The sequence below is a fragment of the Pseudochaenichthys georgianus genome, unplaced genomic scaffold, assembly GCF_902827115.2.
Source record: "Pseudochaenichthys georgianus unplaced genomic scaffold, fPseGeo1.2 scaffold_670_arrow_ctg1, whole genome shotgun sequence".
NCBI lineage: Eukaryota > Metazoa > Chordata > Actinopteri > Perciformes > Channichthyidae > Pseudochaenichthys > Pseudochaenichthys georgianus.
In genome coordinates this window covers 10,001-25,128 of record NW_027263224.1, presented here as the reverse complement: position 1 = coordinate 25,128, position 15,128 = coordinate 10,001, and the positions used below count along the sequence as shown (strand labels likewise).

At 43.9% G+C, this 15,128-nt stretch overlaps 1 protein-coding gene across 1 annotated transcript in view; it reads left to right on the top strand.

Moving 5' to 3' along the window:
• Positions 1-11,790: 11,790 nt before the first annotated feature.
• LOC117443738 (scavenger receptor cysteine-rich type 1 protein M130-like) overlaps positions 11,791-15,128 on the top strand; it is a gene marked incomplete at its 3' end in the record, with an annotated part of 4,291 nt that continues 953 nt past the window's right edge. Inside the window, exons 1-2 of the mRNA XM_034079631.2 lie at positions 11,791-12,096; positions 12,181-12,468. Of these exons, the coding sequence (XP_033935522.2) occupies positions 11,982-12,096; positions 12,181-12,468 (403 nt within the window). The remainder of the gene's footprint in view (positions 12,097-12,180; positions 12,469-15,128) is intronic.

Below are 15,128 nucleotides of genomic sequence, written 5' to 3'. Positions count from 1 at the left end.
TGGGGGGGGGGGTCTGCAGTTCGGTGGACTAAGGATTGCACCACTGCTTTTTGCAGATGATGTGGTTCTGATGGCTTCATCGGTCTGCGACCTTCAGCACTCACTGGATCGGTTCGCAACCGAGTGTGAAGCGGCTGGGATGAGGATCAGCACCTCCAAATCTGAGGCCATGGTTCTCAGCAGGAAACCGATGGACTGTCCACTCCAAGTAGGGAATGAGTCCTTACCCCAAGTGAAGGAGTTCAAGTATCTCGGGGTCTTGTTCTCGAGTGAGGGAACAATGGAGCGTGAGATGGGCCGGAGAATCGGAGCAGCGGGAGCGGTATTGCAGTCGCTTTACCGCACCGTTGTGACGAAAAGGGAGCTGAGCCAGAAGGCAAAGCTCTCTGTCTACCGGGCCATTTTCGTTCCTACCCTCACCTATGGTCATGAAGGATGGGTCATGACCGAAAGAACGAGATCGCGGATACAAGCGGCCGAGATGGGTTTCCTCCGCCGGGTGGCTGGTGTCTCCCTTAGAGATAAGGTGAGAAGTTCGGTCATCAGGGAGGGACTCGGAGTTGAGCCGCTCCTCCTTCGCGTCGAAAGAAGCCAGTTGAGGTGGTTCGGGCACCTAGTTAGGATGCCACCTGGGCGCCTCCCTAGGGAGGTGTTCCAGGCACGTCCAGCTGGGAAGAGACCAAGGGGTAGACCTAGGACCAGGTGGAGGGATTATATCTCTTCGCTGGCCTGGGAGCGCCTTGGGACCCCCCAGTCAGAGCTGGTTGATGTCGCCAGGGAAAAGAAAGTTTGGGGCTCTCTGCTGGAACTGCTACCCCCGCGACCCGACCACGGATAAGCGGGAGAAGATGGATGGATGGATGAAAGAAATCAAAGTAACGCCTCTAAAAAACATATATTTAGAAAAGTAAAGTTATCAAGACTGCTGTGTTTCATCGAAACAGTGTTAAAATCACAAACTTGCCTTTTAGAGAGACATAAAGAAAACAAATTCCTTACAAATTAATGAATATTTTACCCGGTTAAAAAGGTTTGCATCCATTAAAGTGTAACTAAAGGTATCTTAGTAACACAAGAAAAGAGAATAAAGCATTGATGTCAACAAAACGGGATTGCTCCAATGAAATAATAAATAAATAATTTCAAAAAAGTGCTTTTAAAGAAAATGTATTCAGATAAAGTATTTTATTTTCAGAATGTTTTAAGGTTTTGCATACATAAAAAGTGTATCTTACAGTTCCTTTGTGAGAGAATTACACACAAATCTGCAGTGTCACTAAAAAGTTTTACACAGTGAATGACATTCTGTATGGGGGGTTCACACCTGAGCTGCTGCAGGGGGAGGGCGTTGAAAAGGGGGTGAGTATGTTTGGCTCTCAGGGGGGGGGATGGTGTGTTAAGAGTCAGATTCTTAACGAAATCTTTACACATAAATCTGTCGAGTGTCTGTAAAAAGTCTTAAAATAAAAAAACTTGCCTTTTAGAGTCAGAATCTTAACGAAATCTACGGACACAAAGTCTACTTCATTATCTACTTTTCAGCTTTTGAATACAAAAGTGTATATGCTTGACGAAATCTACTAAAACAAAGTACTTAATGGTAGTGGTCAGCTTTTATACACAATAGTGTATCTTTCAGTAACTTTCTCAGAGAACTTAAGCATAAATCTGTCAAATGTTCAAAACAGCCTTGTTTCACTGACATAGCCTCAAAATCACAAACTGCCCCTAAGAGTCAGATTCGTAACGAAATCTACGGACACAAAGTCTACTTCATTATCTACTTTTCAGCTTTTGAATACAAAAGTGTATATGCTTGACGAAATCTACTAAAACAAAGTACTTCATGGTAGTGGTCAGCTTTTATACACAACAGTGTATCTTTCAGTAACTTTGTCAGAGAATTTAAGCATAAATCTGTCAAATGTTCAAAACAGCCTTGTTTCACTGAAATAGCCTCAAAATCACAAACTGCCATTAAGAGTCAGAATCCTAATTAAATCTACTAAAACAGAGTACTCTCATGGTAGTGGTCAGCTTCTAAAAAGAAAAGTGTATCTTTCAGTAACTTTCACAGAGAATTTAAGCATAAATCTGTAAAATGTTCAAAACAGCCTTGTTTCACTGAAATAGCCTCAAAATCACAAACTGCCCTTAAGAGTCAGATGCTTTACGGAATCTAATAAAACAGAGTACTTTCATGGTAATGGTCAGCTTTTAAAAAGAAAAGTGTATCTTTCAGTAACTTTTTGAGAGAGTTAAACATAAATCTTTCAAATGTTTCAAAACAGCCTTGTTTCACTGAAATAGCCTCAAAATCACAAACTGCCATTAAGAGTCAGATTCTTAACGAAATCTACGGACACAAAGTCTACTTCATTATCTACTTTTCAGCTTTTGAATACAAAAGTGTATATGCTTGACGAAATCTACTAAAACAAAGTACTTCATGGTAGTGGTCAGCTTTTATACACAATAGTGTATCTTTCAGTAACTTTCTCAGAGAATTTAAGCATAAATCTGTCAAATGTTCAAAACAGCCTTGTTTCACTGACATAGCCTCAAAATCACAAACTGCCATTAAGAGTCAGATTCTTAACGAAATCTACGGACACAAAGTCTACTTCATTATCTACTTTTCAGCTTTTAAATACAAAAGTGTATCTTTCAGTAACTTTCTCAGAGAATTTAAGCATAAATCTTTCAAATGTTTCAAAACAGCCTTGTTTCACTGACATAACCTCAAAATCACAAACTGCCATTCAGAGTCAGAATCCTAACGAAATCTACTAAAACAGAGTACTTTCATGGTAGTGGTCAGCTTTTAAAAAGAAAAGAGTATCTTTTCGGTAACTTTTTGAGAGAATTAAGCATACATCTGTCAAATGTTCAAAACAGCCTTTGTTTCACTCAAATAGCCTCAAAATCACAAACTGCCATTAAGAGTCAGAATATTAACGAAATCTACGGACACAAAGTCTACTTCATTATCTACTTTTCAGCTTTTAAACACAAAAGTGTATTTGCTTGACGAAATCTACTAAAACAAAGTACTTCATGGTAGTGGTCAGCTTTTAAAAAGAAAAGTGTATCTGTCAGTAACTTTCTGAGAGAATTAAGCATACATTTGTCAAATGTTCAAAACAGCCTTGTTTTCACTGAAATAGCCTCAAAATCACATACTGGCTGAAACTGTACAGTGAATTGGAGAAATTACAGCACAGAGTTTTCTAATACGACACAGATCGTATAATCCAGTGGTTCCCAAACGGTGTGCCGCGGCACACCGGTGTGCTGTGAGGCAAGTCCGGGTGTGCCGTGGGATTTTGTGACAACCATACGTTATTATTGCAATATACAACTACACAAAAATAATTATTTTTTAATTTACTATATCAGTACTTTGTAGGTTTATATGTACGTAATCTGCGCGACTTGCGCGTCCACATCTCCGCGTGCAGTGCTGCATAAACATGGCTGAGTCAGCGATAACTCTCGAGGGGTGGAGGTATGCCCATTATTTTGAGTTCATCCGAAGAATAGACAGGAATGTGACGGTGAGGTGCAAACTGTGTCCAGGCCAGAAGCTGTTATCCACTGCTGTAAACACCACGTCAGACCTCAACAAGCACCTGCAAAGAACACATGCTAAGGTGGAGCTACCGCACACGCCATTTGTTGTTTGTTTATATCACAGTCTGTTCTTCTTCTCTGTCTTCCGGTTGTTGCCTGTTTTGAATGACGAATACACACTCCCGCCGCCTGCTGGTAAGGAGAGTTATTGTACGTGCTCGGCTGAAGTCTTTGCGGTGTCTGGTTCCAGTGCAACACATGGCCAACACGCAGGAGAACACGCCGACGCAATAGCGTGAGCAGAGATAGACTGCGCAAAATATACAGATAGTAGGAGACAGAGAACAGCCATGGTCAGATAGGAAAACATTCAGGATCTGGATCAGTCTTATGCGACAATGGAAACTGAACTAAAGAGAACATTTGAAACTTTAGCAGTCTGCGTGATCTGCCTGCAGGGAGGGGCGGGCCGGCCCTGCGAGTAAAGTAACGAGTAAAGTAACGAGTTACTTTATGTAGAGAGTAACGAAGTAGTGTAATATATTACTTTTTTTTTTTAAAGTAATATGTAATATATTACTTTTTTTTTAGTAACGACCCCATCTCTGCTGAAATGTTACAGTTATAATTTGTAGTTCAGGACCGTGGACAATGCAGCTTCCTTGCATTGACAGTTCTCTGTGCTGAATTTCCTTTGTCTCATGTTTAATGTTGTGACCTGTCTGGTTTAAATGAGTGTGTTGCTGCTTTGATGAAGCCTAATTTGATAACGTTTCAAATTAATTTCTGAAATATTTCGTTACTAAATATTTCATGAGTAATATAGTTGTCTTTGTCACATTTTATTTGACATTAGTAAATAATTATGCACATAATACAGATATTTTACATGATATGAGTGATAACACGTGTTATAAGGGCTATTTTGCACAATAGGTGTGCCTTGAGATTTGTACTTGTCCTTTGGTGTGCCTTGGGCACAAAAAGTTTGGGAACCACTGGTATAATCTATGTAACTCTTTATTATCAGGGAGTACCAAGAAGTCAGTCAAGTCGCTTCAGCTGATTCAAAATGCTGCGGCTCGTGTACTAACCAGAGTTAGGAAAAGGGACCACATTACTCCTGTTCTGGCTGCCTTACACTGGCTCCCTATAGAACACAGGATAGAATTTTAAATTCTTCTTCTCGCCTACAAAGCCCTTAATGGGCAGGCGCCATCTTACCTTAAAGAACTCATTATACCCTACTGTCCTACTAGGGCATTGCGTTCCAAGAATGCAGGGTTGTTGGTTGTTCCTAGAGTCTCTAAAAGTACAATGGGAGCCAGAGCCTTTTCTTATCAAGCTCCACATTTGTGGAATCAGCTTCCAGTTTGTGTTCGGGCGGCAGACACCCTATCCGTTTTTAAGAGTGCGCTTAAGACCTTCCTTTTTGATAAAGCTTATAGTTAGGGCTGATTAGATTCAGCCCCTAGTTTTGCTGATATAGGCTTAGTTTGTCGGGGGACATCTTACTTCTTCCTTCTCTCTGTCTGTACCTGTGTCCTCTCATGTTCCGATTAACCCAGCTTCCCCACATGTCTTTCTTTTGGTGTCTATATACGCCGGGATCCGGAGTCATGGATGATCCTGCGGTCCTGTGTCCTGGATCGCGAGCGCTGGATCTTGAGTCGTGGCTGTGGTCCTGGATGGATATCCTCGTGGATTCATCTTCCTATTATACACACATGCATTTCCAAACATTTGGACTACCTATGTTGCAAATGTATTATCTTTTCAATTTACACACGGCATCTATTGCACGTCTGTCCGTCCTGGGAGAGGGATCCCTCCTCTGTTGCTCTCCCTGAGGTTTCTCCCATTTTTCCCTTTAAACTGGGTTTTCTTTGGAAGTTTTTCCTTGTACTACGATGTGAGGGTCTAAGGACAGAGGGTGTCGTATTGTCATACTGATATTCTGTATAAACTGTGAAGACCACTGAGACAAATGTAACATTTGTGATATTGGGCTATATAAATAAACATTGATTGATTGATTGATCTATGTGACAAGACAGGGGGAGACTCCACTGCCCATGGGGGTTTATCTGGGGAACGCCTAAAAGTTATGCTTACCAGACCAAAAATCAAAAAAAGATGCGTGTGAAAGGGATTACACAAATGCATCTTTTTTAGATTTTTGGTCTGGTAAGCACTGGTAAGTCTGAAGTACTTTGTTTTAGTAGATTTCGTTAAGATTCTGACTCTTAATGGCAGTTTGTGATTTTGAGGCTATGTCAGTGAAAACAAAGCTGTTCTGAACATTTGACAGATTTATGCTTAAATTCTCTGAGAAAGTTACTGAAAGATACACTATTGTGTATAAAAGCTGACCACTACCATGAAGTACTTTGTTTTAGTAGATTTCGTCAAGCATATACACTTTTGTATTCAAAAGCTGAAAAGTAGATAATGAAGTAGACTTTGTGTCCGTAGATTTCGTTACAAATCTGACTCTTAATGGCAGTTTGTGATTTTGAGGCTATTTCAGTGAAACAAGGCTGTTTTGAACATTTGACATATTTATGCTTAAATTCTCTGAGAAAGATACTGAAAAGATACACTGTTGTGTATAAAAGCGGACCACTACCATGAAGTACTCTGTTTGAGGAGATTTCGTTAGGATTCTGACTCTAAAAGGCAAGTTTTTTTATTTTAAGACTTTTTACAGACACTCAACAGATTTATGTGTAAAGATTAACACACCACCCCCCCCCCCGAGAGCCAAACATACTCACCCCCCATACAGAATGTCAGTCACTGTGTAAAACTTTTTAGTGACACTCTGCAGATTTGTGTGTAATTCTCTCACAAAGGAACTGTAAGATACACTTTTTATGTATGCAAAACCTTAAAACATTTCTGAAAATAAAAAATGTATAGGGCTTCAAGATATTTTGCATGCATAAACATGGTGTCATCTTTCTTGAAAACTGACGTGCTGTCCGTTTCACAAACAAGTTATGTTTTCTGCTTCTTCATCTTCTGAATTTTCCTCCCCCGTCCCTCTTCCTTCGCCCCTCACAGAGAGTGTCTTAATCAACATATAGATTAACATCCCATGCTTATCTCAAATCCTCACACCAAAGGCCAATTCCAAACGTGTGTGTGTGTGTGTGTGTGTGTGTTTGTGTGTGTGTGTGTGTGTGTGTGTGTGTGTGTGTGTGTGTGTGTGTGTGTGTGTGTGTGTGTGTGTGTGTGTGTGTGTGTGTGTGTGTGTGTGTGTGTTAATTGTTCTTAAAGGTAGGGGTAGGTCATTTTGGAGAAACCATCTCGAGTGAGCTAGAATTAGAAAATACACAACCGGGAAAAATCTGCCACTTCCTCACAGAGGCCCTCCTCCAGCACACATGAACGCGCGCACATGACCAAAAGAGGGCACGAGATAAGTTTGTGCACAGATCTTTCGGCTGTCTGCACCCCGCACTGCTGCTGCATTCGTTTCTTGACTGGCGCTCCGGACGGGTGGCGGTAAGTTGTCACACAGGCTGATTAAACCCCATTCGAGGCGTCTCTTGCCATTTTTCTTTTTTGAAAGGTGACTTGGTAAGTGGAAATGACTGGGAGGCTGGGAGGAGGTGGGTAGACAGTCTCACGCATAACTTCAAAAGAGACACCTAGATTAACATCAAAGGCTTTCACCAGTGTGAAATCACACCTGCCTGTTATAACACCTCACATCAAATGGCAAACATAAAAGGCTAATTAGATTAGACAACGAAGGGCTCTGAGGGGCAGGAGTCAGACAACATAACTTCAAAGAGTCTGACTTAATCAACACATCAAAGAATTAGACAACAAAAGGCACTACACAGGGGGGCTTTTCACACCTACCTGTTATAACACACATCAAAGGACTATACTACACATGGGTGTGAGGGGACAGGGGCCAGACAACATAACTTCAAAGAGACTATCTTAATCAATACATCAAAGAACTAAACAACAAAAGGCACTACACAGGGGGGCTTTTCACACCACCTGTTATAACACACATCAAAGGACTAGACTACAAAGGGGTGTGAGGGGACAGGGGCCAGACAACATAACTTCAAAGAGACTATCTTAATCAATACATCAAATAACTAAACAACAAAGGCACTACACAGGGGGGCATTTCACACCTACATGTTATAACACACATCAAAAGGATCTCGAACAATGGGAGGCGGGACTTAGCTCATTAACATAATTGTACCCAATCACATCGAAGGATCTCGCAATGGGAGGCGGGACTTAGCTCATTTGCATAATTGGGGGCGTGTCCACCTGTCACTTTTGTATGCATACTAATGAGACAACAGGGGCATGGTTACTACTACTGGCCATGTTGCCAGTTTCTAATAAGTAAAATGGGGATAGCTAAGATCAGAGTCACAAATCCCCCATTCTTTAATGGCTTTGGGGAAATCAAAATAAAATAATTCCAATCAGGATCTCTTGCATTGACTGGGATGAAGCATTCTCAGAGGTAAAGTTCTGTCTCTGCATGACGTACTGTCACTGTCTCAGGTCCAGAGAGCTGTGAGAGTATGTAAGGGCGGGGTGCTGATCTCTATCTCGGAGCTGCATGTCAAACCACATCAACATCCGGTGCTTAACCTGCAGCAAGGAGGAGAGTCAAAGAAGGAGACATCTCGCTCTAAGCAGATCTGAACATTTTCTTTATAATTATTTTCTTAAGCAGCTTTTATGGATAAAGGTTTTTAGCAAAGTTGAGAGAGGAGGAATCCTGTTGATCTACCGAAGTCCTTCATGTCTCCCGATCCCACGTGCGATGACAGCTAGATATTGCTGCCTTATCCTGAGCAGAGATGTTCAATGCTCTTGGCATTTATCTTTGTATATTTAATTATACCTCCGTACAGAAAACCAATTAACCGATATTTAAAATCTAAAATCGGACCATTCTTAAATTTGATTTTGCTGATATGGTATTTGGACTCAAACAACAAAATCAGAAAAAAGGCTTTTGTGTTCCTTTTTTAAGTTTTAGTTTTTTTGAGGATTTGTTTCTTGTGTTAAAAGAGACACACGTACACGGACCCATATCGCACATGTTCACCAAAGGGTTCAAATGACAGTGACAGAAAAATGCTACTAATCTCTACGTTTAGCTTTCTGATTGAACTGTTTTTTAGCTCGACTTCATGTTTCAGGTCCTGTCAGTTTATAGATGTGGGGGAGATGTGATACTTGGTTAAAATAAGTGATACCACAGTGCAGAAATACTGTAACAAGAACAAGTCTGGTATTGAAATGCACTTAGGTCAAAGTATTAGGATCAATTAATGCTTAAAGTACCATCATTAATACGACTCGTACAGTATGACTATTTTCATAATGATATATTATAGTCTGGATTCAAATCAATGATCCATTCATGTGAACATCATGTTTAATGTAGCAGCTGGTAAAGCTGGAGATAACTTGTTATACTTCCAGGTATCTTTATCCATAACAGAACTTCATCATTAAAGTGTTGTTTTATTAATAATATGAACCTGCCAAGTAACCTCAAACTCATGTTGTGAATACATGTGATGTAGTATTATAAAACCATATACTCCAGTGAAGTCATTCAAACCTGTTCTTACAGTACTTGAGTATATGTACTTTATTACTTCCCACCACTGGTTTATAGAGAGCTGGAGTTAATGATCTGATTATCACTCGGAAGTATTCATAGTATAAATGATTAATGATTAAAATATGCTGATATCAATGAAGGAACATCTCTCTCTTGTTTCTCTGCAGAGCCTGGTGTTCGGCTGGTGGGAGGAGAGAGTCGCTGTGCAGGAGCTCTGGAGGTGGAACATGAGGGAGAATGGAGACCAGTGAGGGAGGGCTACTCTCCCTGGACCCTGAAGGCAGCAGGAGTCGTCTGCAGAGAGCTCGACTGTGGCTCTGCTGTCTCTGTGGGACGGAGAGAGGAGTCCTCAGGGAGACCTGTGTGGTGGATAGATCCTGACTGTGTTGAGTCTGGATCTGCTCTGAGGGAGTGTGCAGGATCATCTTCCTCTTCCTCCTCCTTCCTGACTCTCACCTGCTCAGGTAAACCCATCAGTGACATCATCAGTGACATCATCAATTAGATTTAGATTTTTCTTATTTTTACAATTTAAAAATACCCAAATAACAAATGATGAACAGTGTATGAAGCAGCCGGGCGTAGTGGGTGGGCTACTGGGTCTGTAGGCCCACCCACTCATTCATCAACATTCACTGGGAGAAAATATAGTTTACCGGATTTCTATTTTTGATTATCAAAATGAATAATTAAATAATAAAATAATAGCAAAAATAAGTTTCCCTTTAAAAAATTAACAACATTTACAGTATTGACGTAATCAGGCTTCTGTTGTGTGAGATGTTCTATCCAATCACAACAGGCGTATAATGGCCTGTTGTGATTGGCCTACAGCTCACATAGTCACAGCGCGGCGCCAACACAACGTAGGACGTCCCACAGACCCCGCAGAGGAAGGAGGAACATATAGCACTCATTTACAGAGTCACAAGAATCCATGTTCAGAGTTTACAAAGAGTGAGAGGGGAGAGGCCAGAGCCACCATCCTCACAGCAGGGGCCGTCTCACTCCACATTCAGGTCTCTGCTTTCTGTGTCCCTAAAGTGTATCTATTGCGGCTTTCACACCAGCGCTTTTCAGTTTCTAGCTCCGAGCGGGAGCTTTTCTGATTCAGCTCCGGTTTCCCTTTTCAGCTCCCGCTCTGTGCACACCGCCCACTGGCGCCCCAGAGCTGCCCTTGCTGCGTCATGACGTCACCGTTTACATCGCTGATTTGCCACCCAACGGAAGCCATTACGGCGCTCACAACAACAACTGCGTCGGGTCGATGATCGTGTTGCTTTTAATCACACGAAGCCAGAATAAATTGAATAACGACTTCTCCAACCTTATACTTTGCTCCAGAGTGCCGTGGTTCATTGTTTATTAATGTGTTTCTGCAGTATTTACCGACCGCTGCAGTATTGGCTGCTCGTCCACGGGAGTTTATTCTCCCGTTAGCTCACACTGCAGTGGCCGCTCTAAAGTATTCACTGTCCGACTCAGACAAGCAGCTGATGCATATCCCCAGTTCCCTTAGCCTAAGTGAATGTGTGTCAGTCTGAATTGACACTGTTTGGTATCACAACGCTGTTATGAAAGTTTCTCTGGTATAAAACGGGTGATGTTGGCATAGCAACCGAAGCTAAACTGACTACTCTAATCCGATAGCTGCAATAATACAAAACAACACGTCTGCCTCTCTCCACAATGATCGATAACAGCGAACAGAATCACACGAAGCCTGGTTAGTGTTGCCTGACTTTATAAAGTGTGTTTATAAGCACTACTGCTTGTTGGCAGGCATAACAGTCGACCCATGGGAGGTGGGTTTAGTTTCCTGCATGCCTCGACGTAAGAGAGACGTAAGCGACGTCACCTCTTAGCTCCAAAGCTCTTTCCTCTGGACCGACAATTTTTTGGAGCTGGAAATGAAGCGGATTCCGGAGCTAAGAGCCGGCGCAGCTCCGGTGTGAACTGGAAAACCCGGCGCTTTTCAGGCTCTAGCTCCGAGCCGGAGCTGAAAAGGCGCTGGTGTGAAAGGGGCAAATGTGAACCAAAATAAATGAACAAGCAGTTTTACATTTCATTCCACTCCTCGCAGCCTGGAGCACGGCTGATATGAAGAGTCCTGAAACCCACCGGGTTATTTGGAGCCTCCTCCTCTCGAATGATACCATTCACCATTTCATGGAAAACACGAGACCAAAATACAAACAGCTTGAAGTCAATGATGACGCCATGTTTGAAGAACAACGTGTTTACACACATCAGTCAGATAACACATGTGAAACACACATGTGAGAGTAAAGAGTGAAACCTTTTGAAAGTGTGTGTGTGAGAGCAGAGGTGGAGCTGAGCAGAAGGAGCAGAGGGTCTGCAGAGGAGGAGGTTCTGTTGAAGACACAGGGAAGGGTTCACTCATGGAGACCACTTGCTAGAGGCTATCAGGTGGAGATGTGAGGGTACCTGCAGTCTGTGTTCTTATCAACATGTGTTCTGTTGTTCATCATCAACTCTTGCTGGAACTGAGTCCAGTTTGAATCTGAAATATAGTTTCATCTCTTTGATGGTGTGTCTTTGACCTCTGTTTGATCTTCTGTCCTCTGCAGACTCTGTCAGGCTGCTGGGGGGGACTGGTCTGTGCTCAGGCAGACTGGAGGTGAACTCTGACTCGTCCTGGTCCTCCGTGTGTGAGGCTGACTTTGACCAGCAGGATGCTCAGGTGGTCTGCCGGCAGCTGGGCTGTGGGGCTCCTGCAGTCCTCCAGGGGGCGCTCTATGGAGAAGGGGAGGCTCCAATGGGGACCAAAGAGTTCCAGTGTGGAGGCCATGAGTCTGCTCTCCTGGACTGTAGCTCAGCCTCAGAGAGAAGCACCTGCTCACCTGGCACAGCTGTTAGCCTCACCTGCTCAGGTGGAGAGGAGCTGTGATTGGTTCATTCTGTTCTCATCAAACTCACTTTATTCTCTCTCTGATCTCTCTCTTGTTTCTCTGCAGAGCCTGGTGTTCAGCTGGTGGGAGGAGAGAGTCGCTGTGCAGGAGAGCTGGAGGTGGAACATCAGGGAGAATGGAGACCAGTGGAGGGCTACTTCTGGACCCTGAAGGCAGCAGGAGTCGCCTGCAGAGAGCTCGACTGTGGCTCTGCTGTTTCTGTGGGAGAGAGAGAGGAGTCCTCAGGGAGATCTGTGTGGAGGATCAGACCTGACTGTGTTGAGTCTGGATCTGCTCTGAGGGAGTGTGCAGGACCACATTCCTCTTCGTCCTCCCTGACTCTCACCTGCTCAGGTAAGCCCATCAGTGACATCATCAGTGACGTCATCTAAAACAGTCGTTTGAAGCAACCACAGGTCATGGGGGTTAACCCAGATTAAAAAGTGTCTGTAAATCCAGACATGATCTAAACGTCACTGAACATTCCTCTGGTGGCAGAGTCACGTCTCATTTAGTATCCATCACAATCTGAATGGAAGTCCGTTTGATATTCATGTGGCAGAAGCTGTGCTTGTTCATCACGGGTGATCAGGTGGAATCAATGCATACACAAGGTTTAGAGTCAGAACATACGTAACATGTCTGAACACAGCTGCCTGTGAGCCTTTGATCAATGCTTTCTGATGCTATATTTATGAGATGCTGCTTATCAGCTGCACGGCCCTAACGCGTAAAGGTAGACAAGCACTTGAACCAGAGCTTTTCACAAGTAGAGTCGCTGCAGTGAGTCAACAACAACATAAAGACATATCTGAGAAGAGACCAGGACGAAGAGGAAGAGGAGAAGAGAGATGAAGAGACCAGGAGGAAGAAGAGGAGGAGGAAGAGGAGGAGATGAAGAGACCAGGAGGGTCAGAGCAGGAGGAAGAGGAGGAGATGAAGAGATCAGGAGGAAGAGGAGGAGGAAGAGGAAGAGATGAAGAGACCAGGAGGGTCAGAGCAGGAGGAAGAGGAGGAGATGAAGAGATCAGGAGGAAGAGGAGGAGGAAGAGGAAGAGATGAAGAGACCAGGAGGGTCAGAGCAGGATGAAGAGGAGGAGATGAAGAGACCAGGAGGGTCAGAGCAGGAGGAAGAGGAGGAGATGAAGAGACCAGGAGGGTCAGAGCAGGAGGAAGAGGAAGAGAGAGATGAAGAGACCAGGAGGGTCAGAGCAGGAGGAAGAGGAGGAGATGAAGAGACCAGGAGGAAGAGGAGGAGATGAAGAGACCAGGAGGGTCAGAGCAGAAGGAAGAGGAGGAGATGAAGAGACCAGGAGGGTCAGAGCAGGAGGAAGAGGAGGAGATGAAGAGACCAGGAGGAAGAGGAGGAGATGAAGAGACCAGGAGGGTCAGAGCAGGAGGAAGAGGAGGAGATGAAGAGACCAGGAGGAAGAGCAGGAGGAAGAGGAAGAGAGAGATGAAGAGAGCAGGAGGGTCAGAGCAGGAGGAAGAGGAGGAGATGAAGACATTAGTGAAGAAGAAGAAGACCTGTATGTGAGGAAGAGGAAGTGTCAGAGAGAGGGTCAGAGCAGGATGAAGAGGAGGAGATGAAGAGACCAGGAGGGTCAGAGCAGGAGGAAGAGGAGGAGATGAAGAGCAGGAGGAAGAGGAGGAGATGAAGACATTAGTGAAGAAGAAGACCTGTATGTGAGGAAGAGGAAGTGTCAGAGAGAGGGCCAGAGGATCAGGAGGCGGAGGAGACTCCAGCTGGAGCACATGGTGTGTTCTTGTTCTCTACGTGTTCCATCAGAGCAGCTCAGAGTACGGACACATGTTGAGACGTGTGGCTGAGCTCACCTCCAGCTAGAGAGAGAGATGGCTGATGTGTGTACTTCATTATCACCAAGTACTTTGACTGTACTCACAGCAAGCAGAGTTCTAGGTGTCATGAGTACTTCCTGCTGTTTTTACTATATGTTAGTTTGTGTGTCTGAACACCTTGTTTCTCTTGTGCATCAAGAACACTTGTTAGGCCATGATTTAACAATAAATAGCTTATAGTATGAAATACCACGTACTGTCGGCCCTCCCATGCCACCCTGACCTCTGGCCCCCCCTCTGCCCCCCATGTAACATGTTCTAGACCCCCCACTGTGCAGGTGAGCCAGGTAACACGCTGCTGCTGCTCTGGCAGTGATGACTGGGAGCCTCTCATTAGGAATAGAACAGCCAACATGTCTGCAAACACACACTCTGTCAGAAGTGTGCAGCTGTTAAAGCCACTGCCAGCCGGTCCAGCAGCGACCAGGAATCACAAAGGAAGTCCTTTAACATCACACTCCGAGGAAAGGACGTCTCTTTGCTCGGAATACACATTTCCTTACTCCCTCCCTCTTCGTGTGGAGGAAAGGAGGCAAGTGAAGGAAGCAAGGACTCAAGTTCAGAGACTTAGGATGGACCTCATATTGTGTTCTTCCAAGCTAGAGTGGATGTGATATTAACATTGTTTTCCGCTTCGTTCTGATGACTTAGTTTTACCAGGAAGTGGGCGGGGCAGTCATTTCACTCTGAAGGGAAGCACTCATGTGATTGGCTTAAATGATGCAGACTTCTGATTGGCTACAGAAACTCCCATCTTGAAACAAAGCATGTGTGAATCGAGCGGCGTCAGGGAGTCTCAGAAATCCACTCACAAAAGCCTTTTTTATAGAAATGTAACAACATGAAATCTGTTATTGATGCACAAGATTTAACACTTTTAAAGTCATATCTTTGTGGATTTATATTGCATTTATTTAAAACAATAACTATGTGTGTGCATTGAAACCTATCTGTGTGGATGGAGACGTGTGTGTCTGCTGCCTCAGGAGTCCCTGGGACCACCAGTCTGAAAGGACTCCTGCTTCAGCTCCAGCTCTCTGAGCCTCTGGGTCCAGCAGCAGGTTCTTTGGGTTCCACCAGAACAGCACCAAGACCTCCTGGACACGGCTCTGATCCGCTCAGCCGGGCTCCTCGAGGCTCCTTCACCCCGAAGC